Below are 19737 nucleotides of genomic sequence, written 5' to 3'. Positions count from 1 at the left end.
GAGTTAACATTGATCGTCTAATTTAATTCTAATTTGGAGAATGGGATGGCAGTTCTCCCCAGTGATAGATGACATTCTGTTTTTTTAAATAGGTTCCAGGGCACTCTTCAGTGCAGGGGCGTCGACGTGATTCATCTTTTCCCTCCCAAAAGAAATCTGATGTGCCCCAGGTGGAGAATAAGAGAGCTTTGCCTGGTTCACCTTCACAAGCAAATGCGGGAAATCTGGCAGGTAGGCTAAATGCTGAAATATTCCAAGAAGATGAAATACTCCCATTTATTGGTAGGTAGGTGGGGGGAGGTTACTGACATTGAGAATGGGGGGGTGGGGAGGAGGAGGAGTGACGAAAGATTTTGAAAGTTCCTTAAACTTTTCAAATGAACTAACTCTGTAAGTAAATATCTGTCACACTAGTTCTATGTTTCTACATTTCAGATAGACATGCTGAGCTGGGGCTGACGGTGAGTGATGAACTTGTGTCTTCAGTGCGGTCCTCTGCTACCTCACTGCAGCAGCATGTACAACAGAGAGAGCACGAGGACTCTGGTAGGGCGCAAGGTTCAGATGCAGGATACAGTAGACAGGTGAGTAACTTACTGCCATTCACTGCTGCAATCTAATGTCAGCTGTGCCAGTTATATTGTCTTCTGAACATGTAATACGTATGTTCCATACATTAATACGTTAACTTTATATTTTTACATTTTTAAGTGTTGCATAAGATGAGATGATTTTTCTTTCCTTGTTTGACAGTTGTTAAAACTTTCATGGTATTCAGTTCTCATCACAGGTGTCTATATATTGTCATGTCACATAAAAACTTGCCTGATAATGACCTTGTGCTCTTATTGCAGCCTGAGGTAAATAAACAGTCCTCACTGTACCTGCAGAGTGACACAGCACCACCTAACTGCAGTGGAAGGGAGATGGGCGCTGAGAATGCTCAGGACTGCCCTCTGGTGGATAGACCGGCACGCAAGCAGAAGCAGTTTGAAACACAAGAAGAGGAGTTAATTCTGGCCCACAAGAGGGAGGTTTTAGTTCTCAAACAGGAAAATTACATCTTGCAGACAAAGGTAGGAACCCATAATTGTGTTCCCTGGAGAGGGGTTGCATATGGTTTTGGGATCGGTCCACCACCGCAGATGGTCTTAAGATAATTCAAAAACGTTTTGAAGGGTCTTCTTCAAATTTTGCAGAGGCATGATATGGGTGACAAACCAGAACCATTTAACATTTGAGACCGATCTCCCTAAAATTGAAGCAGTGCCATGCAGTGATGGCAAAAAAAAAACATTTTTCAGATTCAGACATTGGATCCCATTAGTATGGTAACTGAAAAAGTATTTGGTATCTTTTTCAACATTTGCAGACATGTTGTAAGGGGTATAAATCTGGGCCTGATAAAACTATGGAACAAATCAAAGCTAGAATTTATTGTGGGGCAATTACCAATAAGTTCACCACCTGTAGGAGGAGCCATAAGAGTCCAATGCATTGCGGAACACATGACAATATGTGAAGGCAGAAACCTTTGCGGACCAATCTACCAAAACCGGCTTTACAAGCATGGACTGTCTGTTTTTGATGGGAAAGGGCCCTAAAATAGTGTAGATATGATGTAACCTCAACTCTGGGCTGGACTCTATTCCATCTTATTCCCAGCTATCATGATACCGGGTATGAATTATGGGCACGACTTCTGTTTTGTTGCAGCACTGAACCAGAACTGACATTTATGAGTGATTTATGAGTGATAGTGATAGCAAAAACACAAATCAGTTTGTGGGAACAAAGGCTGTTAACCTTGACATGCGACAGTCTTGTCATACTATTGCCTTCTACAGTTGTAGAATTGGAGGATCACTTGAAAAAGTGGCCTTGGATATCATGCAGTAACATACTTAGTAGTGATGTAATGGACTGTAGTTAATCTGTGATCCGTATGGATCCCCCCCCGTCCCTCCCACGGTTCGGCACGTATGTGAACCATAGACTAACCAGAATTCTGTGAAATAAAGTAACAATTCTCTAAATCTTGATGCTATGGAAGTTCATTCAGGGCCTGAAATTCATTTCTCTCAATAGGGGAGAATTTCCTCTGTCTTCAATGTAGCACATGGAGGTAGGGGGATTTTATATTTTGTGTGGAAATGTAATATCATTAGCCATGGAATTTTAGGTAACTTTTCAAAAATCTCTTTTTAGAGGTGTTAAGATATATAACAACAGATTATAAACATTTGTGGTCAAGGCTTTTGAGCTCTGGAGCGTATAGACATACTGTAGGGGTTGACTACACATAGGGGATTGAAGCATTCTGAAGTTTCATGTGGTTTGATTACTAGTGTTAGAACTTTGGAGTGACACTTTTTTTATATATAAAAGTCAATGGCCTACAAAATGAATATTGATTAAATAGGTCAACTCACCTGTAATGGTTTGCATATTGCCAATGGTCCATCACTCTGGAATGTCATTGTCACTGATTAGTGACACTCATTAGTTTGGGAAGTCTTTTTAAGAATTTTAAGATTAGACAATTATAGCTTTTTTAAAGAACAATCAATTTTCAGTCTTGATCAGGATGCCAAGCTTCAAAACAGTTTCCGTTTGGTTGTAGGGAAAGGTACACATCTATGGCATCAAATCTGACTCACCACAACCCAAATTTGAATGTATTTACCCAAATCTGAATGCGTTAACCTGAACTTGAATTTTATTATCCGAATACCAGAACCTGAACCTGAATGTGTTTATCTGAACTTGAATTAAAGAAACCAAATTTGAATTCATTACCGGAACTTGAAATTGTGGGGGTTTTTTGTGTGTGTGTGTGGTAATAAAAATTCAAGTTTGGATTGTAAAACTCAGGTCAAGAAACTTTGGGTTGAGAAATTCAAATTCATAAAAACAGGGAAAACATACTCAGAAAGAGCAAACAAATGTAGATCTAATAAAGTATAATCCTGATCAATCGCAAGACAGGTCATCAATCATTTGGGATGGGGCTTTCTACATCCACCACCTGTATACGGTGGTTAATACCAAGATATGGTTTCTGGTCCATATCACCCAGCTATATGGACCACACAGAAGAGAGGGAGAGACATGCATCTTCCCAAGTCCTGAAGAGAGATCTGTTTATTTTTTTTTGTGAGCTATGACTATGTTTACATGCAGTAATCTGACAAAAATATTCTGGTATGTTTTTAATGGGCTAGTCATGTAAACACATTAATCCGCTTATTAAAGACACCTGTAAGCACCTTAAAAGGGTTATTGCACGTAAACAGCTGAAGTCAGCTAAAACCAGGACATACCACCAAAGCTTTAAATGTTATCTCATCATAAAACGTGACCGTGACCATCTCTTGGCTAGCCTGGGAGTGCCTGGGTATTCCCCTGGAGGAGCTAGAGGCGGTGATTTGGGAGAGGGAGGTCTGGGCATCTCTGCACAGAGTTCCCATGACCCAGACTCAGATAAGTGGTGGAAGATATATATGTGTATATCTCAAAAGGAGAGAATATAATCACATTTAACATTCAGAAAGTGAGATCAGCCATTAGGTAAGATAAAGTAATTTATTCCTTGTTGGTTTGTGGTCAAGGAATTGGTATATTCTAAGTCAGGGATGGGCAATCTTATCCACAAAGGGTCACTGTGTATGCTGGTTTTTGCTGCAATTCCCTAATTAGGTCACTAGTTAGAGGACTGATTGGCTGAAGAGTCCTCACATCTGGGTTTGAACAGCTGACGTAAAAGTTATCCCAAAAACCTGCATACACACCAGCCCTTTGCGGATAAGATTGCCCACCCCTGTTCTAAGTGAAAGAGCCAAGTGTTAAAATTTCTATGATTTATAAATACTGTTCTTATTTATTCTGGCTAATCCCATGTATGTGAGGGTTGACTGCATCCCATATATTACACGATCATCTCATTTAAAATATTGTTTCCCTCTTATGTAATTTTGTCCCGTACTTTCTGTGCGATTAAGCACTCGCCCCCAAGGACATTTTATTGGGTACCAGGGGAGAGGGAGGTGGCCTCCCTTACTTCTTGTGATTGAATGTGGCAACCCTAATGGGGACTGGTAACTTGATTGTCTCCAGTTAGCCAGACAGTACAACACAGTGAAGAAAAACTATTTGATTACGAAAGGCTGATGCAATTCAATTATTGGGTCGACTTGAGCTGGCATTTAGGGCCCTCGGTGAGACTGAAAACTCAGACAGATGTGCTTTCCTGCTTCTGTTTTGTGTTGGTGTGTTTGCATTGCAGTGTAACGTAGATCAAGACAATAATGTAAAACCGTTTAGTCTACTGATCAAAACAAAAGGAAAATTCATAAACTGCCTGATACATGAATTTCTAAATAAATTTTGTGTATTAAAAAAGTACAAGAGAATTAATTTTCAGTGGGAGACATGCATAATTATACAGATATGGACTTTGATATGTATTTATTGTGAATGAGTCAGCATTGTCGAATATTTGAACGTGTGTAACACTGTAAATTAATTTCATAAATGAGTCAATTTTTTGTGTTATTTAGTAGCAATATAATTAGATGAGTTATGCCATTCAGTAGCGCTGCTGCCTCACAGCAAGAAGGTCCTGGGTTTGCGCGCAGGGTTGGGCGTAGGTCCTTTCTGTGTGGAGTTCACATGTTCTCCCCGTGTTTGCATGGGTTTCCGCCAGGAGCTCCGGTTTCCTTCCACGGTCCAAAAGTGTGCAGGGCAGGTTGATTGGTGAGTCTGAATTGGCCCTATAATTGTGTGAATGTGTGCGCCCTGTTGGTGACTGCCCAGGGTTGGTTACTGCCTGCGCCCATTGTTCCCGGGATAGGCTCCGGTCCCCCCGCGACCCCAGTTGGGATTAAGCAGTTATGGTGCTGGATGGATGGATGGATGAATGGATGCCATTCATTCGGTTTATTCATTCTGAAGTTTACGTCTGCTGTTGTGGTAGAAAAATTTTAAATATAACACTTAGAATAAAAGTCGGACCTCTCAGTTTGGTGAGTAAAGGAAATCTCTTTTATTCCAGCAATCCAGCAAAGCGCTCTCATCACACTCTGGCACTCGGTACCAAGTCGCCTGGAGCACACAGAGCAACCAGTTGATAAACCATAACTCCCAATTCCCAATAAGGACTTCTAAGTCCTGATTGGTCACGAAACAAACCGAGCTCAAACGTATAACAAACACCATTCTCCTGCTCTATTGGTTTACCTTGGTGGCAAGGTAAAATCCACCCATCTAGCTCAGTTTACCAGAATCTGTCTCAGCTTCTAGACTCTACTTGAGATATGTATATAGATATTGATCATATGACGTTAAATCACTATTAATGTTTGGGTGTTCCATTGATTAATGATTAATGTATTGACGTATTGTCATTGAATCACTGCATATACATGGTTAACATATGATTAGTATGATAAACATAATTACTTATACATATACATATATATATGGTCTGCCACAACTATTTTATAAAGCTATAACTAGTGTGCTCCAGTTGGGGCAGCTTCGAATCTCCTCCTGCCGGTGGTTTCTCCCCCTCTTTTGGTCCGCTGTCTGCCTCTCCAATGTCCGAGGTTTCCTCGGGGTCTGTGGAACGTACTAAAAAGAAGCGAGGTCACACAGTATTCAAAACAATCTCTTCTTGCCTAAGGCCTAAGACATAGCAGACCCAATATGCCAACCTCCCGGGCCTACCAATGTCCAGTTTTACTTCCACTTTTGCGTGAGCTTTGCACGTGTTCTCCAAGCCAATCATAATTATTTTAATCTTTTCTCACTAGTAGTTTGGTGCCCATAAAGAATGTATTTGCAAATGATTTGTCAGATTTGCTTTGTTTGTCTTGGTACAGTTCGTGGCAGCAAGTGCAAGAGAATCTGATTATGCTGCTTCTGTTAATTTTATATTTGCATTTAGCTTGTCATGGTTGGAGTTTCAAATGTTCTTGAATTTTATTTTCTGTGAAATTTGTTCTTAATTAAAATTTTGGGGATATGTCAGTGTACCAGTAGAGATTTTTTTGAGTTAACCAGAATTACTTTCTTGCCTTTCTCCATAAAGAAAGACTCTATTGATAGATAATAGCAGGTTCTATTTCAACTCCTTTTTTCATTTTATAACCGTCATATTATTTATCTCAGCAGTTTCAAATGTCACAATGTGAATTTTCCCAATATCATTAAGACCTAGTTTCAAACCTTCTTTTAAGTTAGCCTTAAAGTGATGTCTCATTTTGCATGGAAATAAATTAACAGAGTAGCCTTTAAGCTACTCTGTTAATTCTTAGGATTGTGTTGTTAAAAGTAAAGGAATCGCTTTTCACTGTAACTGTCCAAAGCACAGGCATATTAAACATTGTTATATGCACCGGAAATTAAGCAGTCTCTTCAATTTAATTTTAATTTTAGTTTAATTTATTCAAGCTACTTTTTAGGTCTAAGTCATATCCTTGTATCCTGTAAGAGTTCATAAGCACCACTGTTATTTCAGCAAGTACAATTGTCCTCCTTTAGAGCTTAAATTTGTTTTCATTCTCATTTGTACAGTAATTCATCCATGCCCAGGTCATATGCTGTAGTCTGGGTATCTGTAGCCTGAATTGTGTATGGTGGTATGTGTAGAAAAAGGCCCAGAATTTCTATAAAGGGTACTAACCTACTATTCTTGGTTTTTGGTTAAAAATTATGGATTACATGAGGGGAAAATACCTGATAAGTAGGCAGTTACTTTAATTGTGATAAAGGGTAAGCTGTCGCTGATATAAGAATTTTGCTCAGCCGCACAGTCAGCTATAATTCTGTAATGAGGATGAGTAAAAATGGTTAAATGTTTGTTCCATGATTCAGCCATCAGGAGCACAAACGTAGGTTCCCTGAATAGGAAATAGAGAAATAAGCTACGTCAGCAGTTGCCATGACTCCCTAGTGATTCTGTTATTCTTCTTTTAATGGATGTTATGGATGTTATGTTGCATTTGCATACACATGAAGATATGAACCACTATTCTGGCAAAACAGAATCCAGTAATTCTGCCAAAAGTAATCTTAGCGTATATAATTTGAATGCCATAGATGTAAATGCAGATTTTTGTGTTGTAATAGTACAATCATTACATTAAAACCAAACCTCTACTGTATTTCTACATGCGTGCAGTGATCTGCAGTGATGTGATGATCTCATTCTCTCTGTTTGCAATTGGTTATTTGATCATATCAAGTAAAACAGGTTGTATTATAACTTATTCTCAAGGAACAGCTTTTATATTGCACATACACTAGTTTTAAATGAACACTTATTTGAATAATCTTCAACCCATCACTGATATCAATTTGTTTTGTCATGTATATGGATGTCGTCTTTAAAAATATATTTTAACTTGATCCATCCATCCAACACTGCAACTGAATCCAAAGGTGGCTTATAGTAAGCCTAGACACTCTTATTAAAACTACATAATGTTCGATATAATTTAACTTACAACTGTTTACCCTGGTCATGTGGGATTGACAGAAATCCATACATGTATTATTTTATTGTAATTGCTTTGTAGTTGTAATTATTTATCTTACATATGCGTTTAGTTGCATTACCTAGAAGAGGTCAGCAAGAAGGGCGGATGGAGCATTGGGAAGTCCTCAGACCCCATAACAAATGAGAAGCTCAAGCTCATTGAGAAGGAGCTGAAGGAGCAGGAGACCCTCATCCAGGGATACCATCAGGTATATGCTTTTTACTGACTTTTTTCCGGGTTTGAAGAGGTTCTTCACAGGTTCTTCATCAATACTGGTTCACTTCTGTGCTGCTTTGCAGCAGGTGTTCCAGGTGCTTATCATTCATCATTAGGCCATTTCCCTTTTGTAGGTCTTTATTAAAAGATCCCTAAAAATTTGACTCTTTTAAAACATAAAATGTATTTTGTATTTAGAATAGGATTTTTCATTTTCTTAAAATATGCCTTTTAAAAACTTTTATTAAATGTTATTATATGGTGAGTCTTCTGTTTTTGTTTAAATACTGGTCAATTCTGTTAATTTTCTTATTCATATAATACTTTTAAAATATCAATGATTCTTGGAATAACCATGAATGACCTTTATGACCTGAAAAACTTGGAAATTAATTCCCTTTATGGAGTCCAGACATGTCTGTTTTTAATCATTAAAGCAGACTGTTGCAATTTGAGGTTATTTTTTCATTCAGTAGCTTTTGTTTAATGGCACTTACATTTTTTGCTTTTTGTTTGTTGCTTATAACAAACATACTAACTTGGGTGTGGAATATTTAATTTATTTAATGGAGGGTCTGGCAGACAGGTGTGTTTTCATGGAGCTGCATCTGTCCTTGCCAACAGGAGAATGAGAAGCTGTACCACCAGGTGAAGGCATTAAAATCACAGAGCAAGGAAAATGAAGAGGCCATGTTCATGGTGAACCAACGACTACAGGTTGAACTGGCCATGGCCAGGTGGGTGTCGCTACCCTAAATTACACAAGATCCTTATTGGATAAAGGTGTACTGGTTTATTCCCATATTGTTTTATGCAGATTTCAAGTGAACATGGTGAAATGATTAATCACATTTACATTCACAACAAAGTCACCCTAATGAACTTTGTAATGCATTACTAGATCCTTCATAAAGAATTAAACAAAAATGGAAAAACAAAGAAAGAAATAAAGGAAGAATACAACAGAGAAGAATCAACACCCCCCCCCCCCAAGCATGCTAACATTATAGAATAAGAAAGAATAGGAAAATAGGAATAGGCTTGCTTGTTAATAACACATCGTAAACTGTAGTCATGGTCAATTCCTTCAATGCATGTGAGTCTGTAGATTGAAGGCTGTACCCTCGATATCACACTTCCATGGGATTAAACTAGCACTACATGTAGGAATGAACACATAGAACACGGGTGGTCAGAACATGCAGACATAGTGATAGAGTGTGTTTAAGTCTTGGTATAGTAATAGTTACCATATTTTTTCTAGGGTCATTCAACTCTGTTTCTATATAGTTGTTAGATTTAGGGAATGCCATGTTATAGAGCAACTGGTCAATGCCAGACATGAGCTAAAGTTGGGAAAGTAAACAGCCTTCGATTTATGATCACAGGATCTCCGGTAGTACACTTAGAAGTCAGGCAGCAAAACTGTTTGCTTTTTTCCCCCAAACAGCATATATGATCCCCTCCTATAGAGGATGTCCTCTTTATAAAAGTCAGGCTATTCCAAAAAAACCTCCCAATTATAAGGCTATGCACACCATCCACTTTATGGAAAGTATCCTGCTATAGGTTACATCGCCACTATAGAGAATAGATAAGGAACCAGAAACAATTAGATTTTGATATTTTATTTTGCTTTCACACACAAAGAAATGAAGTTCCTCTTTAATACCTTGTATTGTTGGAACTTTATATCATTAGTTCCAACATGAATAACCAAGGTGGAAACTTCATTGTTGGAGAGTGAGTCCAATTTCACCTTGATGGTTGGAAACACTGGTCCCAGCGAGGCTTTTCACAGAAAGTGCTGCACTGTGATCATTAGAAATGACAGCAGACAAACTGACAAGAGCAGAAAGCCTGTGGTTAAGTGCAACACCTGACTGTTGTACAGGAGCTCTCTGCTTAGAACTCCTAGGACCACGTGTGACCATGACTCAGGGATCCGGAGACAGTCATGGCAGGAAGAACTACAGTCAGATTTATGCTGGCTGTGTGCTCCAGTCAAGCCATATCTATAAATCCCTCAATCTACTTAGTCTCCAATAGGGTACTAATGTGCCTCTCCAACACATGAATCCTGTCCTCTGGCTCTACTATAACAAATCATTTCTGGCATACAAAACTGTCAGGAATGTTGGAAGGAGAGTCTATGCTGTACATGGCACACGTGCAGAAGACATAATCGCAACTCATTCCTCATTCTTGGAATGTTGAGGGAATGTTCTCCCGGCAGCAATTTGAAAACATTTGTTTTCCTTTCTGATGCGAGTCCCCTAAGCAGCTTTCCATTTAGCAAGTTTGTGCTAAACCTGATGATTCATGTTATGCCAGCATGATCTAAGAATGAAGACCATCATGTTATTAACTGAATAGCTTTCTTGGTCTTCAGGTACCTCCATACATTTTTCATGAGGTTGAAATTAGGTGATTTTGTGGGAAAGTACGTGCTCTTGTTAGTTCTTGCAAAGCTTTGAGGCATGTTTGAGGTTATCATCCTGTGGAAGCATGAATCCACAAAGCACCAAACCAGAGGGTATAGCATGTTTTGAAAGAATGGACTGATACTCTTCCTTTGTTGGGGTATTGGTGATTCAGTGCAGATGAACTCCAGAGCAGACAAAGCACTCCCAGACTCCCTGCGCCCATGTTTCATTGTTTTTTTTTTTTTGGTTAAATTGTAGTATCAGTTTCTCTTCTGTTTTCTTATATAAAACCCTTCTATTACTGCTATAAATCTCAAAATTGGAGTAATCACTAAATATGTTTTGTTCCATTTACCCAATGTGAAATGTCTTAGTCGATGCCAAATGCTGGTTTATTTTAGGAGATTTCGAAATTTTATTTCCAGTATTAAATGAAAAAATGAATTCCCAGATATCAGTTTTGCCATTGACAGGTTGTATTTCATAGGGAAGAGATCAAAAGAAGCTGCATGCAGAGGACTGCTGGAAATTCCTTTGAGCAGAACATGGCCATTTCAGACCAGGTGCAGGCTTTACAGGTTAGTGCCAAAGAGCCTCCAGGATCTGTGGTCACTCCTAGTAAATATTTGCTGTTTTATAAGAGGACTCGCTCGGCTGTTTGATTGACTCTTGAACCTGACATTTGTAAAATTATACATGTAAGGCTTACTGTACAGAAGTATATTAGAACCACAGAATAATGAACTGATGTAACTTTGTAACTTATTTATGTTAAGTATAAGTATGTTAATGTGTAAGTTCTCACAGCAGTTTTACTCTATGTTGGTCATAAACCATAAATGTCCTTAAAATAAAAAAGACTCTTGGGCAGGGTGTGGTGTTGATGTGCTCGTTTCTCAGCATGGTGTTTCTGGTTGGTTCGGTAGGAGAGTGAAGCCAGACTGACAGAGGAGATTCGGTGGTTGAAACAGGAGAAGCAGGCCCTGGAGGTGGATGTGGGGATGGTCAGGAAGGAGATGGACTCGGGTAAGAAGGGGCTTCTCTGTACCTCAGGTCTGGCTGTATTAATGGGTTGAAATTGATTTGTTATGTGCCCATGTGGATTACTAGGCTGGCTGTTGGCACTGCCACCTTCTGCCCCTGTTTAGTTTACAGAGCATATGTCACTTATTAATGGTTATAAGCTATAGGGGCTTTAAAGATGTGCAAATGCATTTTTATTTTGTAATAGTTCATCTTAGTCTTCATAAAGAAAAATGCTTTCATTTGACAAGAATATACAAGAAATTAAGCATATCAATGTTAAAAAGCAACCACAGGAAATTGCACTACCATTGGTGTATTAAGCAGCAAAACTTCCAATACACAAATATGTTATTTAGGGTGGCAAGGGATAGATAACCATTATCACAAACTCCACAACCCTGGGGGGGTTGCCTTCCTTGCTGTTGTACCAATGTTCCTCCTGCCATCAGATCCATAACCAACACCTGCCTGCCCTCCATATTGAGACTCAAATTTTGGACTCTGTAAATTAGTATTTTTCCATCTTGTTCATTTGACTTCATATGTTTAGTCAAAGTCATTTGACTTTCTCTGCTGGCCCTTAGAAGATGGGCTCGTCCTGTGATTATGGCTCCTCCAAAGGTTTCTTTCTTCTAGGGATTTTTTCTTGCCACTGTCACCCTGGTTCGATTACAGGTGACTTTGGGCTGGGATAATGTAAATGTATTGTTAACACATTTACGCAAATAAAATTGGATTAAATATCTCCAAGTAGTGGCTTGGTATTTTGAATTAATTCGAAAGTTTATCAAAATTATGAGAAATTTGACATCATATCTCAGAATAATGAATTAGTAAGTCATTATTTTTGAGATACTCAGCATTATTTCAATCATTTTAAGTGATCTGTTGGAATTACATTTCTGTGATGTATGTTATGAACGATGTCCATTATGGACAGTTTATTGAAGTTTCTCATTTTTAATTTCTGGACATGAAATTTCCACATCCATCCACAGTAGAAAAACCTACTTTATAAGTGCACCGGGCTTTCTCAGTGATATGGATAAAAAACAAACAGGAAAATAATTAGAGGCTTATGGTTCTGTGATTTACCCAACAGGTGATAAAAACTTTGACATAAAGATGCTAGAGGAGCAGCACAAGATGGAGGTGCAGGCCCTGAACAGGAGGCTGCAGTGGTACACAGAGAATCACGAGATGCTGGACAGCGAAGTAGGTCGGCTGAGAGCTGCCACAGAGGAGACCCGCAGGCTCAAAGAGCAGGTGCAGCTCTCGAAATAGACATTCTGACAATGTTGCAATGTTCTCTGAGTAGCTAAAGAAAGGTTTCTGTCCTCTGCTTTTTTTTTATCTTGATCATACTTATTCCTGCCACTCAAGCCAGCATTTTGGAATAAAATGTACATTTTGCTGATTTTTCTGGGGTTTTTTGGAGTTTTGGATATTATGTAGGCATGTAATGATACAGTCAACTCACGATTCGATTCGATACAATTCACGATTCTGAGTTCACGATGCGATTTTCTCACAATCAGAATGAGCTGCAGACAAATTTATTGAAAAATCTTCTTTTATTTATCTTTCTAAACTATGCAAAACGTGTCCTTTTCTTAACAGTGCAACTGAAATTTTATAAAATTCTGTTTAAAAAATCTCAAATCAAAATAAATTTAAAAAAATCTTCAAATAACTGCACCTTCATAATGCATTTATATTGCATTCATAAAATATTCAATACACCTTCATAATGTATTCATTAAGTATTCAGAAATCATTCATAAACATCATGCATGTATACCTTTACATCCTAACACCCATTAACAGCTGTAATATACATTAATAAACATTATACAGATGCACAATTTTTTGCAAGACCAATGCATTACCACTGCTCTGCAAACCCCATAGCTAGAGACTTAATTCATTAGATATTCTGAATATTCTGATATTCTGGAGGTTAGTATTAGTTGCCTCACACCTCTAGGACCAGGTTTGGCGTCTCCACCATGGATCCGTGTGTGGAGTTTGCATGTTCTCTCCATGTCGTCGTGGGGTTTCCTCCAGGCACTCCAGTTTCCTCCCATAGTACAAAAACATGCTGAGGTGAATTGGAGTTACCAAATTACCCACAGGTGTCCATGTGTCGGTGAAGTTGCCCGGTGATGGGTTGGTGCCCCGTCTTGGATTATTCCCTGCCTTGCGCCCATAGCCTCCAACATAAACTCCGGACCCCTCGCAACCACAAACAGGACAAGAAGTCATAGAAAATGTAGCTGTCACCATCTATGTTTCTAAAAGATCCTTTAAAGGGGGCAAATCATTAAATTTTGTTTTAAATGTCCCTGCAATCCTGACCAGGAAAACTGGTTTGTATCTTATACTTGTTTATCCATAAAGAATGAGTGGAAGTAACATGTTTCTGTACCTCATGGGCTTAGAGAATATAAGCAGAAATACTGTAAGCAGTATCACTAATTGTCTTATTTGTCCAGTTAGGTAGACAAACTAAAGGATGTGGTGGGACAGAAAAACAGTCAAGAACAAAAGAAGGTAAAAGAGAGAATGGCAGATGCAAAGAGAATCCTGGATTTGGAGAGACAGGTAGGTTCCATAAGAAAATAATATTACCTTAGCAAGGAACATTGTGGGGAGTGAGTCATAACAAGCCTGAGAAAGTATGGAAAAGAGATATGACTCATAGGAGATAAGAGCCCAAGCTTACTGTGTCACTTACAGAGGATATGCCCACCTTCCCGACTAGGTGAAGGAGATGGAAGACATACTGAAGCGCAGACACCCTAACTCCCTTCCTGCCCTGATTTGGGCTGCTGCCTCAGCAGCTGGGCCAGGGAGCACTGAGCAGGCTGGAACAGTGTCCTTCCTGGAGCGCCGTGTCCACAGGCTGGAGGAGGAGCTGGAGGCCAAGGATGAGGAGGCCAAGCAGAGCCTGAGAGCCATGGAACAACAGTACCACAAGATCAAGGTGAATATAAATGTAATATGTGATTAGGGGTGCGTTTCCCGATAATGATGACTCTTAGCATCTTACGAAGGCGCTAAAGATATATCTTACGAAAGGTATTTCTTTTCCTACAACTGTTTCCCGAACAGTTTCTTAAGAGATTATGGGAGAACTTCTTAAGAGCGACCTTAATAGGCACTGAAACACCTGATGGGTTGACATTGATGGTTTGAGAATTCATTATAATAATTATTCCCACCGTGCAGGAACTGCTTGATGAGAGAAATTGGTGTTCTTTCAAATGATTAAATTAATCAGAACTGGGGAGGACCTTAAAATAAAATACAAAATTAACTAATTGAGTCAGCAATTTCTGAAATACTCATACCAGCCCATCTAGCACCAATAACCATACCACATTGTCACTTAATTCACCTTTAATTTACTCCTGACTTATATCTGCATGACTTTATACATTGTGTTGCTGGTTAGATATTTGCTTCAATGAGCAGTTGAACAGGTATACTTCATAAAGTGGCCAGTGAGTATAAATCATGTACACGTTTTTGGGATTTTGTGAAGTTGATTTAGTATTTTGTAATTCCGTTAAACCAAAACACAGTTTAGTATAGGATCAATACCTCTCCTGAAGCTCAACACGTAGAGCTTTGTGCTAACAATACAGACCTTGCTGGTTCAAATCCCAGAAAGCACATGTCAGTTACACATTTTTGTCTTTTCTGATAAAAGTGTCAAATGTAAATGTTACATGTACAAAAAACTGTCCATGCCCCCACCAGACCTCCATATATACCATTAATGTATCTGTTACAGTTCTTACTGTTATGTCATGGGAAATTATGGCCATAAGGCAAAAGAGAAATAAACAGAATGTTAATATTTACAGGTGACATTTTCAAACATACCCATTTAAGCATTAACAAATTAATAAAAGTTACCACCTATTTGGTGGGGAAAGATTCTGCAAATTGTTATATAAATGGAATGTGCAATAAATGAATAAGTATACTTTCAGACCTACATATCACAGCAAGTACATGCAGCCTTCAGGTAGAAACAGATTTATTAACTTTCACATTTCCAGGTGATCCATCCAGTACTTGTGGGGATGAGTACAGATTAGTTTGGGTGGAGTAGGTGATGGGGCTGTCTGGGGAATATAATGCGATGACATCAATTCTAGTTTTTTATTGGCTATGAAACTTATTAGATCAACATATTTTTGTTTGTAGATACAGTATGAGCAGCATATTTCTGAGCTGGAGGAACAGTTAAGAAAAGAAGGCCTAAATGACCAGACTGGAACATGCAAGGACTGGGAGTCTAAGGCCCGGGCCCTGGAGCAAGAACTGCAAAGCCTTCAAGAGACCCAGAAAAAGCAGGTCAGTGCTCTCCGGGTAGAGGTTGATGCCCTTCAGGACCAAGTCAAACAGTCTGGGTGCAGAGAACAGACACCCAAGAAGAGTCCAAGCAAGCATGACCATCAGGCAGAAATGGCGAAGGGGCTCCGGATTAAGAGTCTGACTCTGGAGCTTGCAGCCAAAACCAAGACAGTACAGGATCTGACTCGAACAGTGGAGCGGCTGCAGCGGGAGCGGCGGTCACTGCTCTCGGTGTCAGCAGCAAATGCGCACAGCAAGGAACCCAAAGAGCCAGTCAGCGCAGCTAGAGAGATCAGCACCAAGGCTCAGACCTTCCCTGTGACACTAAATGAGAAGAGCTACCAACCTCTCACCTTCTCTGGGTCCCACATTTCAGAAGTACTGCAGGAAAATGATCATCTGAAGGCTTGTTTACAGCACATGGAACTGAAGAACGAACAAGAGAGGGTAGCAATGGCACAAGTAGAGAAGGAGCTCCACAGGTATGTTGAGACAGAAACAACCACACCTTGCACATTCTCATATCCATTGTGTCAAAAATCAGGTAAGCAGCAGTCAATATCTGGAAGTATCAAGTGGTAGTAGTCGTGCAGTAGAAGTTAATAGTGTTGGTGTCACTTACATACATTTAAATACTTTCTGTTTTGTTATTTTATTTCAGGGTCATCATAAAGTATATAGAAGTGACTGAAAATATTCAAGGCCAAAACTTTAGTAACCTTGATATAAGAATATGATGTACAGGATTGTATAAACAAACACTGTTTCATTGAGTGAGGTGGACATCAAGCTTTCACATTGCCACAGGCCAATAGGCTAAGCAAAGTAATTGAGAACAGCTTGTTCATCTTCCAGTTGTCACCATCTTTGGGAATATAACAAAACTAAGACCTACACTATATTGCCAAAAGTATTGGGGCACCTGCCTTTACACACATAAACTTTAATGATATCCCATTCTTAATATATAGGCTTTAATATAGAGTTGGCCCACCCTTTGCAGCTATAACAGATTCAACTCTTCTGTGAAGGCTGTCCACAAGGTTTAGGAGTGTGTTCATTGGAATTTTTGACCATTCTTCCATGAGAGCATTTGTGAGGTCAGGCACTGTTATTGGACGAGAAGGTCTGGCTCGCAGTCTCCACTCTAATTCTTCCCAAAGGTGTTCTATCAGGTTGAGGTCAAGGCTCTGTGAAGGCCAATCAAGTTCCTCCATACCAGACTTGCTTCCCCATGTTCTTATGGACCTTGCTTTATGCACTAGTGCGCAGTCATGATGGAACAGGAAGGGACCATCCCCAAACTGTTCCCACAAAGTTGGGAGCATGAAATTGTCCAAAATGGCTTCAAATGCTGCAGCGTTGAGTTCTTTTCACTAGAATTAAGGGGCCAAGCCCAACCCATAAAAAACAACCCCACACCATAATCCCTACTCCACCAAACTTTACACTTGGCACAATGCTGTCAGGCAAGTAACGTTCTCCTGGCAACCACCAAACCCAGACTCGTCCATCGGATTGCCAGACAAAAAAGTGTGATTCGTCACTCCAGAGAACACGTCTCTACTGCTCTAGAGTCCAGTGGCAGCGTACTTTACAGCACTGCATCCATCTCTTTGCATTGCACTTGGCGATGCAGCTGCTCAGCCATGGAAACCCATTCCATGAAGTTCTCTACGCATTATTCTTGAGCTGATCTGAAGGCCTCACAAAGTTTGGATGTCTGTAGCTATTGACTTTCCAACTTCTGCACACTGCGCCTCAGCATACGTTGTTCCTGCAATGTGATTTTATTTGGCCTACTACTTCATGGCTGAGTTGCTGTTGTTCCCAATTACTTCCACTTTGTTATAATACCACTAACAGTTGACCATGGAATATTTAGTAGGAAGGAAATTTTCCAAATTTTACAGGTGGCATCCTATCACTGTACCACGCCTGAATTCACTGAGCTCCTGAGAACAACCTATTCTTTTTCAAATGTTTGTAGAAGCAGTCTGCATGCCTAGGTGCTTGATTTTATACAACTGTGGCTATGGAAGTGATTGGAACATCTGAATTTAATGATTTGGAGGGGTGTCCCAATACTTTTGGCGATATAGTGTACGTCCAGCCTACAATCAGAACTTCACAGCATGGAATGTTCTAAATTGTGCTTCTATGCATCCCGTATGAACCACATGTGACAGTTGATGATGATGAGACCAGTGCCATCGAGAGCCTGTAAGACGCATCGGTGAACATGATGAGATAAGATGTTCAGCTCTAGTTTTTTCCCTCACAGGGTCCGGAAGGATGCTGCAGAGCAGCTGTCATTGCTGAAGACTGAATTCCAGAGGGAGCGAGAGAGCCTGATTGCCCAGCATGCCTTAGAACACTCCTCTTCTAAAGTGGCTGAACTCACCAATCAGCTATCTACCCAGGAGGTAGCTACTCAGAGCTTTCAGCGGTCACCAGTTGGGTCAAGTGATGTGTTTTTGAGGATTCTAAGTCAGTTTTTCTGAAGCTTCAGCAAATATTTAATCAAACCTAGTATTTCTTACAAGGATGGTTAAATTTTGTCATTATTGAAAATATGAATTCATGTATTCAGTCTGTTCAGAGCTGCATTTTAAAAAGTCAGCTTTTCTCCCAAGATCATCATCAGACACTTGCAGGAAGAGGTTAAGGAGTTACAGGGATGCAAAGAAGTGCTTGCAGTTTCCCACATTAGGGAGGAGACTTTGCAGAAGGAGGTATGTACCATGTTTTTTTGTTTTTGTTTAATGGCAAGCCTAATTATCTAAGCATTGCTACTATTCCTATTACTGCACTGCAATATTAAAGCCATTGAGTATTACACTGTAGAGGAAATGTTTCATATTTCCAAATATGTTGCATATTTTTAATGTATAATGTGTGTGGGACCATAACTAAGTTATTAATGTTATAGATGGAAAAATTGCTGAAGGAGCTGAAAGAAGCAAAGGAAACGCACACCCCCCAGCTGAAACATTTCACCTTCTTAGAGACCAAGATCAAGAATATGGAAATGCGGCACAGAGAAAGAGAGAGAGAGCTGCAGCAGGTACAGTAGGGATGTCCACATATGCATGCATGCAGTACGCGGGCAACAGAGTGCCATACACCCACCCTTACAAACACTCAGTACCCACACAAGCAAACAAGCTGAAATCGTGAAAAATGCACATTTTATGGTACATTACTTGAATTAACACAAAATGTCCACTTTTAATATTTATAAAAGCCAGGCCTTGAAGTTGAGCCTCTAACAGAATTTAATGTCTCCTTGCTTCAAGGTGATCGCAAAGACACTTCTAGTATCAGAAGAGCATCAGCAGCAGCAGGAAGTAGAGGCCTTGCGAAAGCTGGCCCAGGGCAAGACTAGGGAGCTGGAGAACTTTCGCACTGAGCTGGACTCCATCCTGGGTGTGCTGAGAGAGCTTCAGAAGCAGGGTGTGGTGATCCCAGTCAATGGAGCTGTACACTTGACCTAAGGCAAGACTAGTCTATATACTTCAGCATAGATACTGGTAGTGTGGATCTCTTGCAGTTAGAACATGATTTGATAGACAAGGACAATGAAATTGAAAATATTTTTCTTGCATTGTCTGTTTAAATATTATTATTGTATTTTGATAGAATTTTCATTTGCTTTAATCATTACATAACTGCAGGGATGTATTACTGTATCCTATTTCCTACGGGATTATTTTTATTTTAGACTGTAATTGTTTCTTGTTAATTGTTTTCATAGTAAAGGTTGAATGTGCTTTCTGTGTGGTTAATTATCTTCTTTCTTACTATGAATTTTAAAATTTCAATCCAAATTTGAAGAGCCAACCTCAGGTGATGATATATCCAACATGGGTGTGAGGATGAGTGGAAATGTATGTTCTTTTCAGTACAAGTACAGTTTTTTTGTAAGGCTTTACTACCCCCAGTTATTTCAGAATGAAAATAAAATATCTTTTCTGTTAGCTGACACTTTTCTGAATAAGTAATATTTAACTTTTACACTCTTACGGGTCTTGGCCAGGAAAATAATGGCCTGTTTCAAGCCTCATTCATCACCACCCAGCTAGTCTTTCATAGCTGGATTCCTCATACAGTACATCATGTACAATGCAGCTGATCACAGACTATTTTTCCTTTTGGTC

General features: G+C 39.4%; 1 protein-coding gene across 5 annotated transcripts in view; it reads left to right on the top strand.

Annotated features, from left to right (window-relative positions):
• cep162 (centrosomal protein 162) overlaps positions 1 to 19557 on the top strand; it is a 38432-nt gene extending 18875 nt beyond the window's left edge. For 4 of the 5 annotated variants that reach the window (XM_049024571.1, XM_049024569.1, XM_049024567.1 and 1 more), the window contains exons 13-27: positions 93 to 231; positions 436 to 584; positions 855 to 1076; positions 7612 to 7749; positions 8382 to 8494; positions 10671 to 10761; positions 11110 to 11209; positions 12312 to 12475; positions 13709 to 13813; positions 13974 to 14195; positions 15428 to 16059; positions 17862 to 18003; positions 18214 to 18312; positions 18510 to 18644; positions 18877 to 19557. In XM_049024571.1, coding sequence (XP_048880528.1) covers positions 93 to 231; positions 436 to 584; positions 855 to 1076; positions 7612 to 7749; positions 8382 to 8494; positions 10671 to 10761; positions 11110 to 11209; positions 12312 to 12475; positions 13709 to 13813; positions 13974 to 14195; positions 15428 to 16059; positions 17862 to 18003; positions 18214 to 18312; positions 18510 to 18644; positions 18877 to 19074 — 2649 coding nt within the window. In that variant the 3' untranslated portion in view covers positions 19075 to 19557. The remainder of the gene's footprint in view (positions 1 to 92; positions 232 to 435; positions 585 to 854; positions 1077 to 7611; positions 7750 to 8381; positions 8495 to 10670; positions 10762 to 11109; positions 11210 to 12311; positions 12476 to 13708; positions 13814 to 13973; positions 14196 to 15427; positions 16060 to 17861; positions 18004 to 18213; positions 18313 to 18509; positions 18645 to 18876) is intronic. The other variant, XM_049024570.1, reaches the window with a different exon arrangement.
• Positions 19558 to 19737: the final 180 nt, after the last annotated feature.

The sequence above is a fragment of the Brienomyrus brachyistius genome, chromosome 9 (genome assembly GCF_023856365.1).
Source record: "Brienomyrus brachyistius isolate T26 chromosome 9, BBRACH_0.4, whole genome shotgun sequence".
Taxonomy (NCBI): Eukaryota; Metazoa; Chordata; class Actinopteri; order Osteoglossiformes; family Mormyridae; genus Brienomyrus; species Brienomyrus brachyistius.
The sequence above is the reverse complement of the archived record's forward strand: the minus strand, read 5'-3'. Positions and strand labels throughout refer to the sequence as shown.